Source organism: Pecten maximus, chromosome 6 (assembly GCF_902652985.1).
Source record: "Pecten maximus chromosome 6, xPecMax1.1, whole genome shotgun sequence".
NCBI classification, from domain to species: domain Eukaryota; kingdom Metazoa; phylum Mollusca; class Bivalvia; order Pectinida; family Pectinidae; genus Pecten; species Pecten maximus.
The window spans coordinates 14,903,558-14,926,725 of NC_047020.1; the positions used below are offsets into that span (position 1 = coordinate 14,903,558).

The following is a 23,168-nucleotide window of genomic DNA, read 5'->3' on the forward strand; positions in this document are numbered from 1 at the left end:
AATGATTTTCCCCCTAGCGTTTTCCTCCAAAAACATTTTCGCGGTCCAAGTCAATTTTGTTCTCCAACAACGTTTTTGTGCACATAGCACCGCATACAATTGTTCAGTCGTTCCTGGGTCATTGTCCCACACGGATAAGTCTTAATTCGTCGGAGAGAAGAAACCGACCTTTGTGGAGTTGCTGTTGTGACCGGAATAGTCAGATATATTCTCAGTAGGATGACTTTCGGATAGATACTGGCATGTTGTATCAGTGTTTGCTACCTTTGTTTTTACTTTACCCGCGAAAAGACATGGAAGTTATCAGATCTGGAGTGACATCTTTTCGACGAATAGATCCTCAGCAAACAGTTTAATAATAGATTCGGGTATGATGCACGGTACTGTCCCATTCGCTCCATTCAACAGCAGACATGTCCTTCACTGCCTCACTGTTCTGATGGAACCTTCTTTCTAGCTCCTCTTTGAACAAATCCAAACATTCAAAATAGTGTTGTTAATTCACTAGCTTCTCTCACAACTGATTGGTAGAACGCATCAAACGCACTGTCATTGCACTTTCTTATTTGTGTCCCAGCCTTATGGGCGTCCTGCTCTTTGATGTCACAACACCCTGTACCGACAGTGACAATTGTTCATCAGCACTGAACAATAAATGCGATACTTTCAAATCGGAGAATGTGCTGAATTGTTCCATTATGGAAGTTTGTCCACCAGCCCGTCTAGAATATTAATAGGTGTTTATGTCATGCAATACTTCTTGTATAGTCTCATTATTGATCTTAATTATGGAATCAACCGCCTCGGTACGCACTGTACATCTTGTAGGACAAAGCGGCCTCAAGTTTAGTGCTTATGGCAACGTAACCAGTCTTTGTTAGGGAACAAAAATTCACGTTTTGGGGTATAGGAAATAAATTTTCGACTTCTAAAATCAAATCCAACGCGTCTCCAGTTGCTTTGCTTTGCATTTTGTTTTGTTTTTTCTTGTTTTTTTTGTTTTTGTTTTTTTTATCATGTCCTATATGCAAAGATTAATGCAATGTGCGAAGCAATGGACACTCAGGGCAGCAGGAAATCCCTGGTGAATGACTTTAGCAACACCAGATATGTGTCCCGTTATGTTTGCTGCACAATCATAAGCTTGGCCTAGACACATCTCAAGAGGTAGTGCACATCTTACAAGACATCTTGATATCAAGACTCGTATGACAGAATATTTCGATATTTAATATCAATATCTGTCATACTCGTGAAATATATGTTATATTAAACGGGAAACCATTCAAAATCCTTTATATATACATATATTTAACAACAATACAGCAACATGCATATATGTGTTACTCCCATAACACAAGAGGTCACCGGTCGCCGACTTAATATCTGATGTTATTGTGCTGACTGCGACACAACACCTGTCCACAGTTTCTTGTGTTAAACCTCAGCATTGTTTGAGTAGCATATATACCTGTATGGTATAATTGTCTTCTTAACTGTAAATTAGAGGTAAATGTGTAAAATAGATAAATTTGTGGTTTGTTTATGTTGTAATGAATATAGCGCTAAGGAAATGATATGGTGTATTTACACAGATAGTCCGATAACAGCAGAAAACGCGTAAATTGTGTTTATCAGATTCCCGCTTTTTCGACACAATTATGTCTTTTTTTTAAAATATCGAAATAGTCTGCCAAACGAGTGAAATATCTGTTATATCAAAAGGGAACCCATTCAATTTTCTTTTTGTTGCATTTTATATATTTAAAAGTACATCAAAAATACAATAAAAAAGAAATTTAATGGTTTCCCTTTTAATATAAGATAGGTCTATATTTCACGCGTATCAATTTTGTTTTTATTACATTATTACATATACATGTATATATTTCTTCAACTTAACGTATTTAATTCTATACCTACATGTATATTTATATATGTGTGTCTCAATTTTGAATACGTAATGATTTAACAAACCTAATACGAAATCAAAAAAAAGTAATGAAATCACCCTGTATAGCCTTTATTTCTCGGGCATGGGTTGTTACATACCAATTTTGATTTTGATTGTATTGCTTCTATAATAGAAGTTTGAAATTATGAACCAAATAATAACGTGTTTAGGTACGATCATAAAGAAAAGAACCATTAGTGCTGGTTTAAAGAAAACACTGCACTTGGTGGTTAAAACAATGCTGTTTGTATTATCGATATATTTGTTGTCATAATCAAAATATCTTAAGCGTAATAGGTGTTTATACTGACTGTATATTAATTATGAATCGTTTTAAAAACAGATTAATTCATGTTAATTATGCATTAAAAAAAATTAAGGTGTTTATTCTAATGTTGATTGAAAGTACCGAAACGACTTGCTCATGTCTCCCGAAACGACCCGGACTTCTACCGAAACGACTTCCGAATGTCCCGAAACAAATCCGAAAAAGTACCGAAAAGACTTGTTACCGAAACGACCTGACACCGTATGGATAATTATATCAGATATTTTATATAATTCATAAGATGTCTCGTAAACTTTTCTTTATAAAAATATAAAACTCGTCAGCTTCAAAATAAAATTATAAATTATGTAATAAAAAGAGTTTTTTTTGTAATTTGTTTAATCATTGGATCAACGTTGATCCCAGACTTTTTCCGAATCGTCGTACCGGATACGTTTCAATGTTTAGATAGCAATACCGGGATCTGTGCTCTGAAGTGCTTGTAACGCAGTGACATCAACACAAAGTGTGCGATCTACATTGAATTTTTAAACTGACATTGAATACAGCATGGTCCTAGATGGCTCTCGTGATAAAATATGCCAAAGTTATCAGAAATAACTGGAAGAAATCAGTTGTTGCTGTTGGAGCTGCAATATATGGTGTGAAATATGTAAAGGGAAAATACGAGTAAGAGACATTTATCATGGCGTAGGCCTAGTTGCTGAACACGCATTTCAATGATCAGGTTCTGAGGTAGAACGAATATTCATACCCTGCCTACACTGCTCTCCGGCAGTGTATGAAGTCCCTCCCATTGCCGATAGTGTAGCAAGCCCCGATGTGATTCACATCGGGCAGTATTAGCAGTGGTAAAAATTTTCTCGGATAAAAAACACATGTACATTGATGATTCTGGTATCTATTATGAATATTCAAGCAACAAACCTGCACATTACTTCAAATGTTTGACAATAAATAGTAAAATCCAAAACGAGCAAGACACACGGAGATATCAGTTCAAACATACCGCCATCTTTGATACAAGTGTAAAGGTCAATTTCCTTATAAGGAAATCAAAATAAATTGATGCTAATGAGGTTTCCCGCGAGATTTCAACAGAAAAAAAGATTCGGAGTAATATATCTCGGTAAGGAAGGTCAATTCATTCTGAAATTATTTAATTACGCAAAGTAAGATTCGCTTTCTTCACAAAAGTTACAAAAGAGTGGTTAAATATCTCTGATTATGTATTTATTTATCGTAGTAGCTTCATCCATATATGGATCACAGGTTCCATATTTGGGTTAGAATCCTGGCGAGAGTTCTTCGAGAAGTATCATGGCGGATCACGGAGACAACTCCGAGCAGTATGATATCAGAATATGCGAATTAAAGATTTCTAGATTTGGCGGTAGGCTAATACATTGCAAAATTGTATTAGAAATGTTTAATTATACGAACTATTACTCCAAAGTCAAACGATATCCGCTATTTGTAGCATTTTCGAGGTTCACTGTTTTGCTACATTACGAGCAATGGGAGGGAATCGTAGCTCTGACGACGACCATCTGTCAGAAATTGTCCGTCCGTCGTCCAGAGCTACGTTATCGCAGCTAGTTCTGAGGGGGCTTGACTTTTTACTCAAATACACTCAAGAGCCATTTCGATTCCTGTCTTGTCACTCGACGGAAATGAGTTTTCCCTGTATTTCCACAGTATTTTGCTAAAAGATGTTTATAAACTAAAAGTGTTTGCTTATAATAAGGTATCTGTCAATCTAGTCCGAGTTTCCTCTGGCCCTGACACCATGTCTGGTGTAGGGCCAGAGCGCACTACTATATGAAGATGTGAAATTCTCCGACACCATTTGGTGTTGCTAAGATTTTGGTGCAATAACAATATAGAATCGGGAGTATAAGAATTATAAGCGGTAAAATATATAGAAATTAATGTTGTATTTTATTTCTTTTCACTCCATCGCGCACTGATTAGGGTAGCAATATGGCGTCAATTCAAGTATGAAATTTTGACTAGTGTAAAGCGAGGGTCTATACTGACAAGGATTGGGGGGGGGGGGGGGGGGGGCATAAACATTAACCCTTTCTCTATTAGTTTGATCGTAAACAGAAATATTAAATATTATCTTTAAAATTATAGAAAGGAGAATTGAGCTACCATAAAGTTTGTTTTATAACAGCTGTATTGACCTATCTGAAATAGCTAAATTGAATTGTAATTTCAAAAATATTCAAAGTCACAACTTCATGAAAAGTTATCATAGTTTATGTTCAATCATAAAAGTCATCAAATTAATGTATTCTTTCTTAATTTGTTACCTTTTATTATGCCTTTTACCTGAATTAAACGATTGTTTATTTGATTGCAGTGAGGAGTGGATACGGAGAGAGTTTTGTGCTGAAGCCTTGGTATGTCAGCTACAGTACTTATAACAGTTCCTGAGAGTGTTTTATTTACAGAATCAGTCCAGGGTCGATGTGTCTGAGATTTCCGGGGTTTTATGAGGGATGACTGCTCAAATCCGGGATAAATTTTAAATAACCCTGATTTGGAAAATGTATCAAATCGTGATTAAGGGGAAATTTTCATTTTTTTTCTGGGCACTTCCCGCGTAATCCGGGATGGTTGACACCTATGTATTTTGAAACATATCTAACATAGAATAATTACTAGATTTATTCTATTTGCCAGCATTGTTTTAATTTATAGTTAAAGCCATTTCAAGTACAGTTTTGTTATACTATATATATATGGGTTTAAAATTTAGATGTGTAACATTGCTTGTAACTGATGATAAAAACAACAGATTAATTCCCTTAACACTATCAACAGATAGACATGTATATGATATTTTATGAGTAGTATTTTACCAGTCTAGCTGGTGGTAGTAAGTATATGATAAATTTTGTCAGGATATGATAATTTACATTTTGATTCAGAAAAAAATGAATGATGGGTTTATGGTAACATAATATCTAATTTACTTTGAAAATGCACATGTCTCAAATTGAATTTTCAGAAATATGGTAATGTAAGGATTGGCCTGAAAGAAAGACCAAGAAAGATCACTGTATTCCTGAATCCTGCAGCATCAGGCGGGTATGTACAATGTGTGATTATACAAATCAAGGATTATGGAGTAAAACTGTGTAACTTACAATAAAAGAGGAAGTTTTCATCATTCAGAGTAGTTCTTGAAATATCTTCTAGTTTTCAATATTTTTTGCTGAAAGTCCTGTAATAGTGCCTAAAATTTTACTGATAAATAGCTAGCCTTTAATTTTCCTCACTGGTTACATGACTAAAATGTAATCAAAGAAATTTGATTTTTGTTTTTATTTTGAATGTTCATTTTGTAACTCATCGGTTTTGATTAAATATTTTGAGCATGGCTGTATCTCCTGGACTGTTTATTGTTAGTAGCATGGCTGTATCTTCTGTACTGTTTATTGTTAGTAGCATGGCTGTATCTTTGAACTGTTCATTGTTAGTAGCATGGCTGTATCTTTGAACTGTTCATTGTTAGTAGCATGGCTGTATCTTTGAACTGTTCATTGTTAGTAGCATGGCTGTATCTATTGTTAGTAGCATGGCTGTATCTTTGGACTGAGTATTGTTAGTAACATGGTTGTGTCTTCTGGACTCTTTATTGTTAGTAGCATGGCTGTATCTATTGTTAGTAGCATGGCTGTATCCAGGGCATCCAGTAGACCCTTGAAAGTATGTTTTTGACTCTCCAAATTGAGATCTGACTCTTGGGTTTGAAGGGACATGTCTATTTGACATATGTTTTGACCCTTCAGATTGCTCAGAAATAGTGATTTGACTTCTGAAATTGCTAAAAGTCAAGGGTCAACTGGATGCCCTGTGTATCTATTGTTAGTAGCATGACTGTATCTATTGTTAGTAGCATATGGCTGTATCTATTGTTAGTAGCATGGCTGTATCTATTGTTAGTAGCATGGCTGTATCTTTGAACTGTTTATTGTTAGTAGCATGGCTGTATTTTCTGGACTGTTTATTGTTAGTAGCATGGCTGTATCTATTGTTAGTAGCATTGCTGTATCTTTGGACTGAGTATTGTTAGTAGCATGGCTGTATCTTCTGGACTGTTTATTGTTAGTAGCATGGCTGTATCTTTGGACTGTGTATACTATTGTTAGTAGCATGGCTATATCTTTGTACCGTTTATTGTTAGTTGCATAGCTGTATCTTCTGGACCGTTTATTGTTAGTAGCATAGCTGTATCTTTGGACTGTTTATTGTTAGTAGCATGGCTGTATCTTCTGGACTGTTTATTGTTAGTAGCATGGCTGTATCTTTGGACTGTTTATTGTTAGTAGCATGGCTGTATCTTCTAAACTGTTTATTGTTTGTAGCATGGCTGTATCTTTGGACTGTTTATTGTTAGTAGCATAGCTGTATCTTTGGACTGTTTATTGTTAGTAGCATGGCTGTATCTTTGGAATGTTTATTGTTAGTAGCATGGCTGTATCTTCTGGACTGTTTATTGTTAGTAGCATGGCTGTATCTTCTGTACTGTTTATTGTTAGTAGCATGGCAGTATCTTCTGTACTGTTTATTGTTAGTAGCATGGCTGTATCTTTGGACTGAGTATTGCTAGTAGCATGGCTGTATCTATTGTTAATAGCATGGCTGTATCTTTGGACTGTTTATTGTTAGTAGCATGGCTGTATCTTTGGACTGTTTATTGTTAGTAGCATGGCTGTATTTTCTGGACTGTTTATTGTTAGTAGCATGGCTGTATCTTTGGAATGTTTATTGTTTAATAGTAGCATGGCTGTATCTATTGTTAGTAGCATGGCTGTATTTTCTGGACTGTTTATTGTTAGTAGCATGGCTGTATTTTCTGGACTGTTTATTGTTAGTAGCATGGCTATATCTTCTAAACTGTTTATTGTTAGTAGCATGGCTGTATCTTTGGACTGTTTATTGTTAGTAGCATGGCTGTATCTTTGGGCTGTTTGTTGTTTAATAGTAGCATGGCTGTATCTATTGTTAGTAGCATGGCTGTATTTTCTGGACTGTTTATTGTTAGTAGCATGGCTGTATTTTCTGGACTGTTTATTGTTAGTAGCATGGCTGTATCTTTGGACTGTTTATTGTTAGTAGCATGGCTGTATCTTTGGAATGTTTATTGTTTAATAGTAGCATGGCTGTATCTATTGTTAGTAGCATGGCTGTATTTTCTGGACTGTTTATTGTTAGTAGCATGGCTGTATTTTCTGGACTGTTTATTGTTAGTAGCATGGCTGTATTTTCTGGACTGTTTATTGTTAGTAGCATGGCTGTATTATCTGGACTGTTTAATGTTAGTAGCATGGCTGTATCTTTGGACTGTTTATTGTTAGTAGCATGGCTGTATTTTCTGGACTGTTAATTGTTAGTAGCATGGCTGTATTTTCTGGACTGTTTATTGTTAGTAGCATGGCTGTATCTTTGGACTGTTTATTGTTAGTAGCATGGCTGTATCTTTGGGCTGTTTGTTGTTTAATAGTAGCATGGCTGTATCTATTGTTAGTAGCATGGCTGTATTTTCTGGACTGTTTATTGTTAGTAGCATGGCTGTATCTTTGGACTGTTTATTGTTAGTAGCATGGCTGTATCTTTGGACTGTTTATTGTTAGTAGCATGGCTGTATCTTCTAAACTGTTTATTGTTAGTAGCATGGCTGTATCTTCTGGACTGTTTATTGTTAGTAGCATGGCTGTATCTTCTGGACTGTTTATTGTTAGTAGCATGGCTGTATTTTCTGGACTGTTTATTGTTAGTAGCATGGCTGTATTTTCTGGACTGTTAATTGTTAGTAGCATGGCTGTATCTTTGGACTGTTTATTGTTAGTAGCATGGCTGTATTTTCTGGACTGTTTATTGTTAGTAGCATGGCTGTATTTTCTGGACTGTTTATTGTTAGTAGCATGGCTGTATCTTCTAAACTGTTTATTGTTAGTAGCATGGCTGTATCTATTGTTAGTAGCATGGCTGTATCTTTGGACTGAGTATTGTTAGTAGCATGGCTGTATTTTCTGGACTGTTTATTGTTAGTAGCATGGCTGTATCTTTGGACTGTTTATTGTTAGTAGCATGGCTGTATCTTTGGGCTGTTTGTTGTTTAATAGTAGCATGGCTGTATCTATTGTTAGTAGCATGGCTGTATTTTCTGGACTGTTTATTGTTAGTAGCATGGCTGTAATTTCTGGACTGTTTATTGTTAGTAGCATGGCTGTATCTTTGGACTGTTTATTGTTAGTAACATGGCTGTATCTTCTAAACTGTTTATTGTTAGTAGCATGGCTGTATCTTCTGGACTGTTTATTGTTAGTAACATGGCTGTATCTTCTGGACTGTTTATTGTTAGTAGCATGGCTGTAATTTCTGGACTGTTTATTGTTAGTAGCATGGCTGTATCTTCTGGACTGTTTATTGTTAGTATCATGGCTGTATTTTCTGGACTGTTTATTGTTAGTAGCATGGCTGTATTTTCTGGACTGTTAATTGTTAGTAGCATGGCTGTATCATCTGAACAGTTATTACTTTCGTCACCAGTGGTTTGGTTTGGTTTGTTTAACGTCATTTAAGGATGTACCAGTGACTCCAGGGATACTTCAATATGTTTTGTTGTTTACACAGCATTTATTTAGCTTACCTGTATGAAATTTCAGTCTTTGTTGTTGTTTGTTTTTAAATAAAGGGAATAGGGTTTGAGGAGTTTGTAAAAGAAATGTTAAAAGTGCATGAAAATACTCTAATGAACCTGTATAAACACTGAATGTTCTCCCCATGTTTGTTGACAGAGGTGCTTTGAAGGTGTTTGAGAAGAATGCAGCCCCTATACTACATTCTGCAGGGCTGGATGTCAATATTGTTAAGGTAAATTATACTTAAATGTAGTATTAACTTGTACAATATCCTTAAATTCATTCTAACTGGTCCTTGACTTGGTCATAAAGTTGCAGTCAATTTCATCATTTGTGACTTTTCTTTTGAATTTTCAGCTATCATTTCAAAGTGATCCAGAAAATATACTGCTGTGTTTATGAATGACTCTTCAATATTTCATCAAGATTTTTGTTCTTGAATGAATTTCACATTTTGCTTTCTGAAATTTCAATTCTGATATCAGGTCGAATATGAAGGACAGGTGAAAAAGTTCCTGTCTATCATGGAGAAGTCTGACACAGATGGCATATTGGTCGCTGGTGGTGATGGAACACTGCTTGAGGTAAAAGCATTTAACAAATGTATGAACTGGCCGATTCAACTTCATTTCCAAAGCTGTTATGTTTTGATACATGTCATATTTAGGTGAATTTTAAGAGAAAAAATGTCATTTAATTTCTAATACATGTACTTTATTTTTAGTTGTTTTCAAAAAAATTACTGAAACATATTAAACATGTTTTCTTGTTCTTGCATCAGCATTTTTATAATATATATACAAAAAATGTATCAAAATTTTGGTGAAAACAGAAATGTTAAAATGTTATTTCTTTTTTTTTACTCTACTCAAAACTCTCCATACTGACAAAGAGAAGCACATAAAATATGCAGTTATTTGAAATTCTGGTCTATTTCTGTGAATGACATGTGTTTTAATTTCTAGACCGTTACTGGGATCATGAGGAAGGAAGATAAGGTAAGTTTAAGAAGAATTGCACATGTAAACCCATATTTCTAACTTTTAGTTGAGCATATCAAAACATTTCACCATTTTCGATAATGCAATATTAGAGAAACATGTTCTGAAATGTGACATGCAGCTATTTATCTATAATAAAGATCCATATCCTATTGGCACAACTCAAGTGGGATTTCCAGGTCACTTTTATAGACTGATCTGTCTTTAAACAGTACTAAATATTCTCTAGAACTAACTAATGAGTCGTCTTGGAACTTAATGACGTAATGAGCAGATGATACTGTAAATTACATTTATAAACCTATTTTAAAGGTTTTTTTTTTATTTCTGAAAAACCTACACCCCTGCCTACTCTTTGAGGTTATAGACCAGCCAAAGACAGGCCATTCTAAATTCCTTTCGATCCTCAGTAGCTTTAGAATCAATTGCATCTCCGAGGTTAACTGTAGACTGAACATTTATAGGAAATTGTTGACCCAGATCATTTCAACTTGTGTCGTGCCAGCAATAATGTCATATTTTTGTTTTTAAGATTTCAGTTTTTCATGGTTTTATTCCATCCTCAAAAAATATCAAAAAATATAACTCTTTATTACTGAGAATAAAATAACACTACTATGTAGGTGTCTGTTTTTACTATAACACTACTATGTAGGTGTCTGTTATTACTATAACACTACCATGTAGGTCTGTTATTACTATATAACACTACTATGTAGGTGTGTGTTATTACTATAACACTACTATGTAGGTGTGTTATTACTATAACACTACTATGTACGTGTCTGTCATTACTATAACACTACTATGTAGGTGTCTGTTATTACTATAACACTACTATGTAGGTCTGTCATTACTATAACACTACTATGTAGGTGTCTGTTATTACTATAACACTACTATGTAGGTGTCTGTTATTACTATAACACTACTATGTAGGTCTGTTATTACTATAACACTACTATGTAGGTCTGTCATTACTATAACACTACTATGTAGGTGTCTGTCATTACTATAACACTACTATGTAGGTGTCTGTTATTACTATAACACTACTATGTAGGTCTGTCATTACTATAACACTACTATGTAGGTCTGTCATTACTATAACACTACTATGTAGGTATGTTATTACTATAACACTACTATGTAGGTCTGTTATTACTATAACACTACTATGTAGGTCTGTTATTACTATAACACTACTATGTAGGTGTCTGTTATTACTATAACACTACTATGTAGGTGTCTGTTATTACTATAACACTACTATGTAGGTGTGTTATTACTATAACACTACTATGTAGGTGTGTTATTACTATAACACTACTATGTAGGTGTGTTATTACTATAACACTACTATGTACGTGTCTGTCATTACTATAACACTACTATGTAGGTGTCTGTTATTACTATAACACTACTATGTAGGTCTGTCATTACTATAACACTACTATGTAGGTGTCTGTTATTACTATAACACTACTATGTAGGTGTCTGTTATTACTATAACACTACTATGTAGGTGTCTGTCATTACTATAACACTACTATGTAGGTGTCTGTTATTACTATAACACTACTATGTAGGTCTGTCATTACTATAACACTACTATGTAGGTCTGTCATTACTATAACACTACTATGTAGGTATGTTATTACTATAACACTACTATGTAGGTCTGTTATTACTATAACACTACTATGTAGGTGTCTGTTATTACTATAACACTACTATGTAGGTGTCTGTTATTACTATAACACTACTATGTAGGTGTGTTATTACTATAACACTACTATGTAGGTGTGTTATTACTATAACACTACTATGTACGTGTCTGTCATTACTATAACACTACTATGTAGGTCTGTCATTACTATAACACTACTATGTAGGTCTGTTATTACTATAACACTACTATGTAGGTGTCTGTTATTACTATAACACTACTATGTAGGTGTCTGTTATTACTATAACACTACTATGTAGGTGTGTTATTACTATAACACTACTATGTAGGTATGTTATTACTATAACACTACTATGTAGGTCTGTTATTACTATAACACTACTATGTAGGTCTGTTATTACTATAACACTACTATGTAGGTGTCTGTTATTATTATAACACTACTATGTAGGTGTCTGTTATTACTATAACACTACTATGTAGGTGTGTTATTACTATAACACTACTATGTAGGTGTCTGTTATTACTATAACACTACTATGTAGGTGTGTTATTACTATAACACTACTATGTAGGTGTGTTATTACTATAACACTACTATGTACGTGTCTGTCATTACTATAACACTACTATGTAGGTGTCTGTTATTACTATAACACTACTATGTAGGTGTCTGTTATTACTATAACACTACTATGTAGGTGTGTTATTACTATAACACTACTATGTAGGTGTCTGTTATTACTATACCACTACTATGTAGGTCTGTCATTACTATAACACTACTATGTAGGTGTCTGTTATTACTATAACACTACTATGTAGGTGTCTGTTATTACTATAACACTACTATGTAGGTGTGTTATTACTATAACACTACTATGTAGGTGTCTGTTATTACTATAACACTACTATGTAGGTGTCTGTTATTACTATAACACTACTATGTAGGTGTCTGTTATTACTATAACACTACTATGTAGGTGTGTTATTACTATAACACTACTATGTAGGTGTGTTATTACTATAACACTACTATGTACATGTCTGTCATTACTATAACACTACTATGTAGGTGTCTGTTATTACTATAACACTACTATGTAGGTCTGTTATTACTATAACACTACTATGTAGGTCTGTTATTACTATAACACTACTATGTAGGTGTCTGTTATTACTATAACACTACTATGTAGGTCTGTTATTACTATAACACTACTATGTAGGCCTGTTATTACTATAACACTACTATGTAGGTGTCTGTTATTACTATAACACTACTATGTAGGTCTGTTATTACTATAACACTACTATGTAGGTGTCTGTTATTACTATAACACTACTATGTAGGTCTGTTATTACTATAACACTACTATGTAGGTGTCTGTTATTACTATAACACTACTATGTAGGTGTCTGTTATTACTATAACACTACTATGTAGGTGTCTGTTATTACTATAACACTACTATGTAGGTGTCTGTTATTACTATAACACTACTATGTAGGTGTCTGTTATTACTATAACACTACTATGTAGGTGTGTTATTACTATAACACTACTATGTAGGTGTCTGTTTTTACTATAACACTACTATGTAGGTGTCTGTTATTACTATAACACTACTATGTAGGTCTGTTATTACTATATAACACTACTATGTAGGTGTCTGTTATTACTATAACACTACTATGTAGGTCTGTTATTACTATAACACTACTATGTAGGTCTGTTATTACTATAACACTACTATGTAGATGTCTGTCATTACTATAACACTACTATGTAGGTGTCTGTTATTACTATAACACTACTATGTAGGTCTGTTATTACTATAACACTACTATGTAGGTCTGTTATTACTATAACACTACTATGTAGGTGTCTGTTATTTCTATAACATTACTATGTAGGTGTCTGTTATTACTATAACACTACTATGTAGGTCTGTTATTACTATAACACTACTATGTAGGTGTCTGTTATTACTATAACACTGCTATGTAGGTGTCTGTCATTACTATAACACTACTATGTAGTTGTCTGTTATTACTATAACACTACTATGTAGGTGTCTGTCATTACTATAACACTACTATGTAGGTGTCTGTCATTACTATAACACTACTATGTAGGTCTGTTATTACTATAACACTACTATGTAGATGTCGGTTATTACTATAACACTACTATGTAGGCGTGTTATTACTATAACACTACTATGTAGGTGTCTGTTATTACTATAACACTACTATGTAGATGTCGGTTATTACTATAACACTACTATGTAGGCGTCTGTTATTACTATAACACTACTATGTAGGCGTGTTATTACTATAACACTACTATGTAGGTGTCTGTTATTACTATAACACTACTATGTAGGCGTGTTATTACTATAACACTACTATGTAGGTGTCTGTTATTACTATAACACTACTATGTAGGTGTCTGTTATTACTATAACACTACTATGTAGGTGTCTGTTATTACTATAACACTACTATGTAGGTGTCTGTTATTACTATAACACTACTATGTAGGCCTGTTATTACTATAACACTACTATGTAGGTCTGTTATTACTATATCACTACTATGTAGGTCTGTTATTACTATAACACTACTATGTAGGTGTCTGTTATTACTATAACACTACTATGTAGGTCTGTTATTACTATAACACTACTATGTAGTTGTCTGTTATTACTATAACACTACTATGTAGGTGTGTTATTACTATAACACTACTATGTAGGTGTGTTATTACTATAACACTACTATGTAGGTGTGTTATTACTATAACACTACTATGTAGGTCTGTTATTACTATAACACTACTATGTAGGTATGTTATTACTATAACACTACTATGTAGGTCTGTTATTACTATAACACTACTATGTAGGTGTCTGTCATTACAATAACACTACTATGTAGGTCTGTTATTACTATATAACACTACTATGTAGGTGTCTGTTATTACTATAACACTACTATGTAGGTCTGCTATTACTATAACACTACTATGTAGGTCTGTTATTACTATAACACTACTATGTAGATGTCTGTCATTACTATAACACTACTATGTAGGTGTCTGTTATTACTATAACACTACTATGTAGGTCTGTTATTACTATAACACTACTATGTAGGTCTGTTATTACTATAACACTACTATGTAGGTGTCTGTTATTTCTATAACATTACTATGTAGGTGTCTGTTATTACTATAACACTACTATGTAGGTCTGTTATTACTATAACACTACTATGTAGGTGTCTGTTATTACTATAACACTACTATGTAGGTGTCTGTCATTACTATAACACTACTATGTAGTTGTCTGTTATTACTATAACACTACTATGTAGGTGTCTGTCATTACTATAACACTACTATGTAGGTGTCTGTCATTACTATAACACTACTATGTAGGTCTGTTATTACTATAACACTACTATGTAGATGTCGGTTATTACTATAACACTACTATGTAGGCGTGTTATTACTATAACACTACTATGTAGGTGTCTGTTATTACTATAACACTACTATGTAGATGTCGGTTATTACTATAACACTACTATGTAGGCGTCTGTTATTACTATAACACTACTATGTAGGCGTGTTATTACTATAACACTACTATGTAGGTGTCTGTTATTACTATAACACTACTATGTAGGCGTGTTATTACTATAACACTACTATGTAGGTGTGTTATTACTATAACACTACTATGTAGGTGTCTGTTATTACTATAACACTACTATGTAGATGTCGGTTATTACTATAACACTACTATGTAGGCGTCTGTTATTACTATAACACTACTATGTAGGCGTGTTATTACTATAACACTACTATGTAGGTGTCTGTTATTACTATAACACTACTATGTAGGCGTGTTATTACTATAACACTACTATGTAGGTGTGTTATTACTATAACACTACTATGTAGGTGTCTGTTATTACTATAACACTACTATGTAGGTGTCTGTTATTACTATAACACTACTATGTAGGTGTCTGTTATTACTATAACACTACTATGTAGGCCTGTTATTACTATAACACTACTATGTAGGTCTGTTATTACTATATCACTACTATGTAGGTCTGTTATTACTATAACACTACTATGTAGGTGTCTGTTATTACTATAACACTACTATGTAGGTCTGTTATTACTATAACACTACTATGTAGTTGTCTGTTATTACTATAACACTACTATGTAGGTGTGTTATTACTATAACACTACTATGTAGGTGTGTTATTACTATAACACTACTATGTAGGTGTGTTATTACTATAACACTACTATGTAGGTCTGTTATTACTATAACACTACTATGTAGGTATGTTATTACTATAACACTACTATGTAGGTCTGTTATTACTATAACACTACTTTGTAGGTGTCTGTCATTACAATAACACTACTATGTAGGTGTCTGTCATTACTATAACACTACTATGTAGGTGTCTGTCATTACTATAACACTACTATGTAGGTGTGTTATTACTATAACACTACTATGTAGGTGTATGTTATTACTATAACACTACTATGTAGGTGTCTGTTATTACTATAACACTGCTATGTAGGTGTCTGTCATTACTATAACACTACTATGTAGTTGTCTGTTATTACTATAACACTACTATGTAGGTGTCTGTCATTACTATAACACTACTATGTAGGTGTCTGTCATTACTATAACACTACTATGTAGATGTCGGTTACTAATGATCCTATCAGTGAATGGTATATCCTATGTCTTGTTTGTATGATTATTGAATACTATAAGGATTATATGAGTACAGGAATGATGTGTTTATTTCATAAAGAACTAAATAGTTGTGTATAGATAATCAGTAGTTCCCATTAAACTGTTTTGCTGAATACTCAAACTTTTTTGTAAGTGCCATATGTTAACTGATTTCGAGACAGGCAATGGTGTCTCACTTTTTATTGGAACTGTAAGCTGCCTAGAATTGTAAATTTAAAGGCCAATTTTCTCTAAAAAGGATTTATTGTATGCTGAAACTTAAAGTATGATTTTTTTTTTCAGACATTCAGACAAAACATTCCGGTAGGAGTTATCCCCCTTGGTCTGAAAAACCGTTTTGCAAAGCTGCTGTTTGGCGGAGATAAAGACCAAGTACTGTAAGCATATTGTACTTATTTGTGACATGCTTGAGACGATAGCGTACTTATTGATGACGTGTTTGAGATGATATAGCTTGACTTTTTTTTTGTCATATTCTACCAATTTGGTTTCTGAACTGATTTCAATCGAAAGTTGTATAATGGATAGGTATATATACAGTAATGACATCCCACGGCCAGCTTCCAGACTGTTTAAGGCTGCTCGCGGCAAAAGCATTATAGACTATCATAAATAAATTTTTTTCATTCAAGTATCTTTCCAAACTCTTTTAAAGGGCATAATTTGGGAAAAAATTGATACAAATATTTATATAGGTTTTTCTTTGCAGCAATAAGTATATCAAACTCTAACAACAAAATCTGGGAATCGGACTGATTTCATTAATCTTGTTAATGAGAAATTAAAACAAAATTTTTATATGGATCTAATTGTCAATTAGCTGTATGGTGTTAAACAAAAAAAACAAAACAAAGAAATCAATGAGATTTATTTCTTGTAAATTTTCAATTCTACAAAATTACAATTTCTCCTTTGTACACCAGGTTAAAGATTTAGCCGATATCACAGACTTATAATAGGTATATCAAAGTCTGTGCTAATATTCTTTCAAGTCACAAGATATTTATGTAAAGTTTATATAAGAAAGAAAATTGTTATAAACTTGACCATATAAGACAAGTAACACTTGAATACACATGTTAAGATGTGTTAACAATTTATTATCTATACAATAATTATATTCTCTGTACATTGTAGTATTAGATGGCAGTAACTCTATCTTTCAGACCATTTAAAATTCAATACATTTATTTGTGATTATACTAACAGTATATTTTTCTCATGCCCTGGATATACATAATGTACATTATATTATTACGTTGATATTTGTCATACATTTTCTGACAGGTCATTAGATAATACTTATAAGTATGTATCCTAATGTACTGTTGATTGAGTAAATTAAGAGTTGTCTACCTTATGGTATTGCCACACCTTTATTCTTAAATAATGTGTGCACTTTCATACCTTGTACAATACTTCTCCATTTTTGTATTGCTTGCCAAAAGCAGGCAACATTTGGGTATCACTGTGTCGGTATCGGTGGTGTCGGTATCAGGCGACACCGTCCACACAAAGGTTTCTGTGCAATAACTCAAGTTCCCTTGGGCGAATCAAACTCCAACTTCATGCAGATCTTCCTTATCACAAGTGCTTTCGTGGGATTTCTTTTCAGGTCTGAAGGTCAAAGGTCAAGGTCATTTACTAAAAATAAAAAAATATTTCTGTGTTCCCTTAGACTGATTAAATTCAAACTCCATGCATATTTTCCTTATCACATGAGCTTGCTTAGGATTGCAATTCAAGTCCAAAGGTCAAAGGTCAAGGTCACTGTTATTACAAATAGAAAATTTATTTCTGTATGATAACTCAAATTTCCTTGGATGGATTAAACTCAAACTTCATGCAAATCTTTCTTACTACAAGTGTTTGCATGAGATTGTTTTTGTACTGGTCGAAAGGTCAAATGTCAAAGCTACTTTTACTATAAATAGATAATACTTCTGCGCAGGTGACACATCCACTTGCGTGGAATTCTTGTTTAACCTTTGAACCACTTGTTGTAGACCACTAATAAAAGTGTTTATGGTCTTTCCACAGATTGATGTGTGAGGGAGCGATGTCTGTAGTGCGTGGTTTGGGCAGAAGTGTAGATGTCATCAGCCTGAAGGTCAGTATGTTTAGCTACTAAAAGTGTTTTTGAGAAAATTATTTGCGGTAGATTGATATAGAAAAGATGAAGTTCCAATGATACCCATAATATTATTTGGTTATATAATCAACAACATAGTACAGTAATTTCCTGTGTATTGCCCACTCTGTTAGATTGCCCGCACAAGCCAAAATAATGATGTTATCAGTTAAAGTATGCAGATAGCCCGCTCTGGTGCTGTTTATCTGCTACAAAATAGAGTACAAGTTCCCATTATCGAGGGAATCCCCGCTATACAACTTTAGCTCTCACACTTGACCTGTATTGCCTTGACCTGTGAATAGTGCTAATAAACACTACCAATTGTGAGCTGTTTTTACTTGATGTTTCCAGGCACAGTTTAATGTACTATTCATATTTCAGACATAAATAGCAATGTCGGCACCTGATAGTACACCATGGAAACAAAAGTTCATTTGGATTTGACAAGTATCAAAAATCTCTAGATTTTATGTTTCTTGGAAAAATTTTGTCAGATAGCCCACTTCATCAGATGGCCTGCAGAAGGCTTTTTTAATGTTTTAAAACATATAGCCTGTGGGCAATACACAGGAAATTATAGAACATGTATTTGATAATCACGGAAACTCTAAACAATTATTTGTAAAATTGTCATTACCATTTATCTAAAATTTGTGTGTTGTAGGAGGATAATGGGCGAACAGCTTACGCATTGTGTGGACTTGAAACAGGTGCTTTCTGGGAGGCAGAACACCGCAAATCAAAGTAAGAGTTGAAACGATCATGATTTACTGATTCAGTTTGAAACCAGGTCTATGTGCTTATCTTTTGACCTTGACAATGCTTTTGTTCATTTTCAACTATTTCTGAAGTACTGAGAATAAGCTGATATGGTTCCTATAGGTTGTATATTATAAATATCTAAAATCACAGAAAAGTTTAGTGTGATTTTATTTACCTTTAATTTTTCCCTTGGACAGATATTGGTACCTGAGTGTGCTGAAACACCGAATGACTTACATACGATCAGCCTTCTCAGACTGGCCTCCAGCCGTCAAGGCTAAAGTGTCCTATGTCCTAGCTACAGAGGAGAATACACAGCTCAAACAGCAGACAGAACAGCCAAAGCAAGAACCAAAGGGGAGTTGGCTGTCAATGCTGTTCAAACCCAAGGTCATCAAACCTAAAGGTGAAATCAATTAAGTCAAGGTCATATTTTATCTTTTGGAGATTATATTTGGGTTTTTAAGTTGACTGTATGACCGACATAGTCCAATAAGTTATAACTGATTTTTTAACTTAAATCTTTATGACTCTTCAAAACATGGCTGATTTGATTAAAATTTCATGTTCAAGACTATTACCACAGAAACTAAAAATAAATGATGTGATAAGGACACTAATTATATTATTAATTCCCCTTATAAGGAATATTAGATTGGGGTCTGCCTCTCAAACAATTACTCCCAACAGCATCAACTTGATAAATGTTTGTCTACATTTTTTCTATTGATTGTTTTGCAGCTGAAGTTATTGAAGAAGAGACAGATGATGAAAACGATGTGTTAGAGACCAGGGATTTATCCACAGTTGAACTAACTGCTGTGTCAACCTGCCTACAAGACCCAACACAGGTTGGTTCTATGGCCACGATTATAAAGGCATGTGGACAGAATCAAATAATGTAAATAATCCAAAAAGAAGTGCACACTGTAAAGTTTGAAGCTATTCACTCTCTAGTGATCAGCAATTTTCCAATAATTGAGAAGGAATGAGGAAAATCAGAAGACATGTACTAGTTGGTGGATTTGTGAGTTCTGTGTAAAAAGTTTAAAATGGGTGGTCATGAGGCTCAACACATTCACATTTTACCTAGGCATTTCACTGATTAACATCAAAATGTATGGGGGCCACCAGCTTAATCCATTGTATCATGCAAATCTTATTTTCGAAGCCAATAAGATCCTGGCTATATGTACAAACTCTGAACTTGTTCTCCACTTTGTAATTTCTATTGCTGTTCACGTATATTACGACTTTTTATATTATAACATGTGCTAATGGCAATATGGCCCACAGTTAATAAAGAAATTGAAAAAAAAAAAATCCTGTGGGTTTTTTTCTGGGTATTCCTGTTTGAACTCTCAAACAATTCAGTGCGGACAACCAGAGTGATTAATAATAACGTACATTTAGGTTGATATAACTTGCTTCACAATTGTTTTAAGAATAGTAATGCGTACACACAGAGAAAAAAAAGTAAAATTGTCTCTTAATGTTTATATTTTAGACTGTGAAGGGACTAGAAGTAGGAATTGGACCTGCTGACCCATCTGTTTGGGAATTCATCACAGAAGGGTAATTGTTTATTTACAGAAAATGTTACATTAGCAGAAATATTTACAGAAAATGTTACATTTACAGAAAATATTTACATAAAATGTTACATTTACAGAAAATATTTACATAGAATGTTACATTAGTAGAAATATTACAGAAAATGTTACATAAGCAGAAATATTTACAGAAAATGTTACATAACAGAAATATTTACAGAAAATGTTACATTTACAGAAAATATTTACATAAAATGTTACATTAGCAGAAATATTACAGAAAATGTTACATTAGGAGAAATATTTACAGAAAATGTTACATAACAGAAATATTTATAGAAAATGTTACATTAACAGAATCATTTACAGAAAATGTTACTCACATCAACTGATATTATTAGCTTTTTCTTTAATCAGCTTAGAAGGTTTGTAAGAAGGAACAATATGTCTGGAGTTTCCAGCATTAGGAGTTATTTCTCTAGCATCTGAAGTAAAAGGAACAATTTTTCTTGTATCTTTAGAAATTGTTCCTTTTTCTAAAGATTTTTATGGGGCCACAGTGGCCGAGTGGTTTAGGTGTCCCAACACTTTATCACTAGCCCTCCACAACTTTGAAACCCATGTGGGAAGTTGCCTGGTTCTGACCGTAGGTTGGTGGTTTTTCTCTGGGTACTCCGGCTTTCCTCCACCTCAAAAAACCAGGCACGTCCTTAAATGACCCTGGCTGTTAATAGGACGTTAAACAAAAATAAACCAAATCAACCAAACTACTAAAGAGTTTAGAAAAAAAGTTCCTTCTGGTAAAAATTCAAGAGAAAGTGTTCCTTTTACTACTTTTACTAAAGATGAATTAGATCTACTAAAGGTACTACAGAAATTCATTGTGTCTTTTACTAAAGATAATAGAGAATTTGTTCCTTTTACTAAAGATTCTTAAAAATGTTCCTTCAAATATTCTTCCAACGTCTTGTGGTTGTAGGTGGCGCCGTGTTAGTGAACCTTCTCTGAGACTTGGCGCAAAAACAAACGAGACCATGCTTGTTAAGAAAATTCGCATAGAGCCAGAGGTGAGTACCAGTTATATTTCTTGTCGTACAACCACATTTGTCTCACAAGAGGCTTGGGAGATTTAGCCTAGGCCTTTTTATATGTTATTTAAATTATTCAGTTTCGAATATTATCAAATACAATTACTGGCATAGTATAGTGCATTTTCTTTTCTGGTTTTCAAACTATTTTGACCATTGTCTAATAATTCTAATGAATATGACCACTTTATTTTGAAATACACATAACTTAGATGTATAATTAAGTCAGGTGAGTGATACATGCCTATTGGGCCTCTTATTCTGTCATTGAGCACTGATGTACATATTATTATAATTTATATACACGATGAGTACATATTGTATTCATATTACATTTTGTATAATAAATCTAATATCTACATCTATCATATTGTTAACATCTTTACTCTTTACATTTACAGGATCCAACAAAATTCTACAGCATCGATGGTGAGCTGTTTGAATCTGTGCCAGTGACAATAGAATTACTACGGAAACGAATAAAATTCTTTTGTGTGGATCCAGAGTTCAAATTAAGTTGATGCCTATTTCAGTGTTAGCTAATGAAGTATTACAGTTATTACACAGATTTATATCAAATCATCTTTTTGAGTGGAAGAAGCCAGGCATCAGTTTGAAGTGACATTATTATGGTGTATGTTTTGTATATGGATGTATATATGACCACCATGTATCATTACATTATAGTTCTTTGTGCAACTGTAAATGTTGTGTGGTTACACATTTTTAACATGTAAATCCAGTTGATTTCTGTTCTTGAGAGGAAAAATGACTGGATTAAGAATTTGTGAATTGATTAGCAGGACTGGATACCTTGTGTAAAGATAAATAACAGCTTAGTACATGTATTTAAATATAAGTGAAATGAATAAAACACTTTCAAAATGAATAGTTCATGTTGCTTAATTAATATGTAAGATTTAAAACGAGTTTCATTTCATATACGATTTTCTGAGATAATTTAAGTCGTGGAAGTTTTTATTTTTGTTAGCCTTAGTGAGCAAAATTCAAATTTTTGAAACAAGTTTTATTAGATCTTCAATAAAATGAAAACAAATTTAAGATGCTTTTTATGACATACCTTAGAAAATTTAAATTTAGACAGGTTTTAAAGTAAAGCATAAACATCTGTTTTATGGGTACTTGACTTAATCGGTTATCATACCCAAGAAAGCCATTTAATGTTGAATTTTAACTGTTTATAAAATTGTGTTTATATTGGAGTTCGTT

General features: G+C 33.3%; 1 protein-coding gene across 1 annotated transcript; it reads left to right on the top strand.

The window, feature by feature from the left end:
* Window positions 1-2,739: 2,739 nt before the first annotated feature.
* Window positions 2,740-22,827, top strand: LOC117329064 (acylglycerol kinase, mitochondrial-like). Its single transcript, XM_033886771.1, has 14 exons — window positions 2,740-2,912; window positions 4,612-4,651; window positions 5,263-5,342; window positions 9,059-9,134; window positions 9,388-9,486; window positions 9,868-9,900; window positions 16,684-16,778; window positions 18,442-18,511; window positions 19,200-19,279; window positions 19,495-19,703; window positions 20,039-20,148; window positions 20,805-20,872; window positions 21,830-21,917; window positions 22,340-22,827. The coding sequence occupies exons 1-14, from the start codon at window positions 2,803-2,805 to the stop codon at window positions 22,457-22,459; spliced, it is 1,278 nt and encodes a 425-aa protein (XP_033742662.1). The 5' UTR covers window positions 2,740-2,802; the 3' UTR covers window positions 22,460-22,827.
* Window positions 22,828-23,168: the final 341 nt, after the last annotated feature.